This window comes from Salpingoeca rosetta (genome assembly GCF_000188695.1).
Source record: "Salpingoeca rosetta unplaced genomic scaffold supercont1.13, whole genome shotgun sequence".
NCBI classification, from domain to species: domain Eukaryota; class Choanoflagellata; order Craspedida; family Salpingoecidae; genus Salpingoeca; species Salpingoeca rosetta.
In genome coordinates, this window is record NW_004754921.1 from 931,177 (window position 1) to 934,598 (window position 3,422).

Consider the following 3,422-nt stretch of genomic DNA (forward strand, 5'->3'; position numbering starts at 1 on the left):
ATGCATGGGATCGCGGCGCTGTTTGTCCTGCACGCGAAGCAAAGACATGGCAGCAAGCAAGACACAAACGCACATCGGCCTGGGCCTTGTCCTCGTCCACTTCTTCCGACTCGTCGCGGTTGCCCTGACAAAAGAGATTGGCGTAGATTGGTCCACGGGATCGCGTGAGCATTAGGGACGGGCCACACAGGGGAGGGAAAGGAAGTCGACACAGCGAAAGACACACACACACACACACACACACACACACACACACACACACACACACACGCACACAGACACACACACACACACACACACACACACAACTCAAGCATGCACACCTGGACGAGGGAGACGAAGATGCGTCGGAGGTGGCCGCCGGTCTCGGACATGATGTCCTCTTCGAGATCGTCGCCATCAAACTTCTCCTTGTACGCCTCACGGATGGCGGCAATCTTTGGGGAGTGCATAAGGGACAGATGCATGTGAGCATGCATGTACATGACTGAGCATGGTGATGTTCATGGTGTCATAATGCTGCGATCTTTGCTGTCGCATTGGTTTGGGTTTGCTTGCATGCAAGCACGGAGCGGGCTATTGTACCTCTTCGTTGGTGCGGGAGGCGAGGATCTCGGCAATCGTCTCCTCGTCCGTGCCAGCGCCCTGACGTTCAAATCATGTTACCATCACCACCAACAAGAATAAGAACAAGAACAATAACAAGAACAAGAAGAAGAAGAAGAACAAGAAGAAAAAGAAGAAGAAGAAGAAGAAGAACAACAACAACAACAACAACAACAACAACAACAACAACAACAACAACAACAGCGACAACAACAACAACAACAACAGCGACAACAACAACAACAACAACGACAACAACAACAACAGCGACAACAACAGCGACAACAACAACAACAACAACAACAACAACAACAACAACAACAACGACAACAACAACAACAGCGACAACAACAGCGACAACAACAACAACAACAACAACAACAACAACAACAACAACAACAACAACAACAACAACTACAAGAACGACAACAACAGCAACAACCATTACCACCAGCACACGCACCTTCATGGCCTGGCGAAGCTCCCAGGCATCAAGCTCCGCCGGCGGGCGCAACATTGCACGCACAGCATCCTCCAACTTGCCTCCAAGCTCTGTGAAAGAGGGGAGAGGAGGTTTCACAGGGAGGATCAAGACAAGGCAAGTGACAAGAAGGGTGGCAAGAGGGAGAGAGAGAGAGAGTAAGTGTTTCGATATGGGTGGAATGGAATCGAGTCGAGTGTCCCACGCTGCGTGCAAGCCATTGCTTGACCAGTGCGTTTTCCTCGCGACCCGCAAAGCCATGCCGGGCGTACCAGACTTGAGATCCTTGACGAGATCGCGACCATACATGGTTTTGAAGGCCGCACGGAGCTCTTGACGCTGTGCATTGTCGACGCTGGTCAAGATCTGTACAAGCGCCATCCAAGTTGCAAACACACACACACACATAGACACACACACGCACGCATGCACGCACGCACACATACACAGGTGGTGAGACGAGGACATGGACGAAGCATGCAAAAAGGCAACGCGCAAGCAAGTGTGCTAAGTGTGTCGTGTTGCACAGCACCTCAATGATGGTGTCCTCATCCGTGCCAAAGCCCTTCATCGCCTTGCGCAGATCCTGGTCGTCGGGTATGTGTGTGTGTGTGTGTGTGAGTGTCGGTGGGTACGAAGGTCACAATGCATGCTGTCGTTGTCGGCAACCGAGTGACTGAAACGAAAATGCCCGCAATACACACACACACCGACACACACCTACCCACACGCACCCACACACACACACACACCATACACACACCTACACACCACACCACACACACACACACAGCATACACACACAGCATACACAGCACACACACACACACACACACACACACACACACACACACACACACACACACACACACACACACACACACATACACACACGCACGCACGCACGCACAGCATACACGTACCGCAGCAAGGGCTTCTGCGTCAAAGTCTTCCCGTGGGGTGACGGTGGCCATCTCGATCGATCGACAAGGGTGTTGGCTGTTTGCTTTGCTTTGCTGGTTGGTTGTCTTGCTCGCGTTCCAGTGGAAAATGCAAACAAAACGCTGGTGGTTGCCAATTGCACTCACACACCCATGTACAATTTGCAACGTGTCCCCTCTGGACCACAAGCACTCCCACAAGCACAGCAGCGCGCTGTTTTGTTTGGTGTGTGTGCGTGTGTGTGCGTGTGTGCGTGTGTGTTTGCAGTCCGCAGCGAGTTGTTTCGTTTGTCCTCTCCCTCCCCCCCTCTTCTCTCTCTGGCGAGCGGACACACGTCGACGAGGTTCCCTTTCGTTTCGTAGCCACAAGCACGCACGCAAGCGGACACACCGGTCAGTCAGTCACCAGTGCCACAAACGGCACCATACGACTGTGATTGACGCACACACGCACACGCAAACAGAGACACTAGACTGGTTGATGGATGAATCAAAAGGAGCGTTGGTGCTGTTGTCTTGTGCTCATCTAACACACACACACACACACTCACACACACACACATGCATGCCCACACATGCACCACACCACACAACACAACACAACACAACACAACACAACACAACACAACACAACACGCGGTGTCCTTCTTCCAGCTGTACGCTGTTGCTTGTCGCCGCAAGAAACCAAGCATGTGCGACGTTGAGGAGTCGGGGCACCTTCTCCGTGCAGAGAAGGCCATGTCACTGTTCAGCCTCATCACCTGCGCGATCCCGCTCACCGTCATTGCCATCTGGAAGGACTGGAAGTTCACCCGGTCGCGCTTCGTCCTCGTCATCTGCACCACCAGCTTCCTCAGTGCGTGCGATTACGTTTTTGTGTCGAGCTAGTCCTTGTCTGTATTTGATCCTGACCACATCGCCGCACATCACATCGCATCGCTATCAGCACCATGAGAGCTCCTCTAACGTCATGTCATGCTGTCGCCTTGCGGGACGCGTTCCCTTGTGTGCTTTGATGCCAGTTGCGCTGCTGTGGGTGGTGGCGACATTTCACGAAGGCGACGCACATTTCACGGGCAAGCTCACATGTTTCTGGCGGGCCACGCGCGAGCTCTTTGTCTGGCTGCTCTTGACCGAGCTGACCGCCATCATATGGTTCACCATCTACTCTGTGAACATCTTGGCGCCCATCTCGCGCCACCTGGAGGCTGCCATGCATCTTGGTTGTGTCCTCGTCGCCTTCCTCGTCTTTGGTACGTCGTGTACACGTGCGTGTGTGTGTTTGTGTGTGTGTGTATGCGTGTTTGTGTGTGTGTATGCGTGTTTGTGTGCGTGCGTGTGTGTGTGTGTATGCGTGTGTGTATGCGTGTATGTGTGTGTGTGTGTGTGTGTGT

At 52.9% G+C, this 3,422-nt stretch overlaps 2 protein-coding genes across 2 annotated transcripts in view; one reads left to right on the forward strand and one right to left on the reverse strand.

The window, feature by feature from the left end:
• The window catches only part of PTSG_12342 (uncharacterized protein), a 3,609-nt gene extending 1,478 nt beyond the window's left edge, over positions 1-2,131 (reverse strand). Inside the window, exons 1-7 of the mRNA XM_004993441.1 lie at positions 2,011-2,131; positions 1,620-1,673; positions 1,360-1,453; positions 1,070-1,158; positions 586-645; positions 324-437; positions 34-124 (exon numbers count right to left, since the gene is read on the reverse strand). Of these exons, the coding sequence (XP_004993498.1) occupies positions 34-124; positions 324-437; positions 586-645; positions 1,070-1,158; positions 1,360-1,453; positions 1,620-1,673; positions 2,011-2,061 (553 nt within the window). The 5' untranslated portion in view covers positions 2,062-2,131. The remainder of the gene's footprint in view (positions 1-33; positions 125-323; positions 438-585; positions 646-1,069; positions 1,159-1,359; positions 1,454-1,619; positions 1,674-2,010) is intronic.
• A 47-nt stretch (positions 2,132-2,178) lies between these two features.
• The window catches only part of PTSG_05630 (uncharacterized protein), a 5,966-nt gene continuing 4,722 nt past the window's right edge, over positions 2,179-3,422 (forward strand). Inside the window, exons 1-3 of the mRNA XM_004993442.1 lie at positions 2,179-2,421; positions 2,683-2,884; positions 3,051-3,281. Coding sequence (XP_004993499.1) covers positions 2,719-2,884; positions 3,051-3,281 — 397 coding nt within the window. The 5' untranslated portion in view covers positions 2,179-2,421; positions 2,683-2,718. The remainder of the gene's footprint in view (positions 2,422-2,682; positions 2,885-3,050; positions 3,282-3,422) is intronic.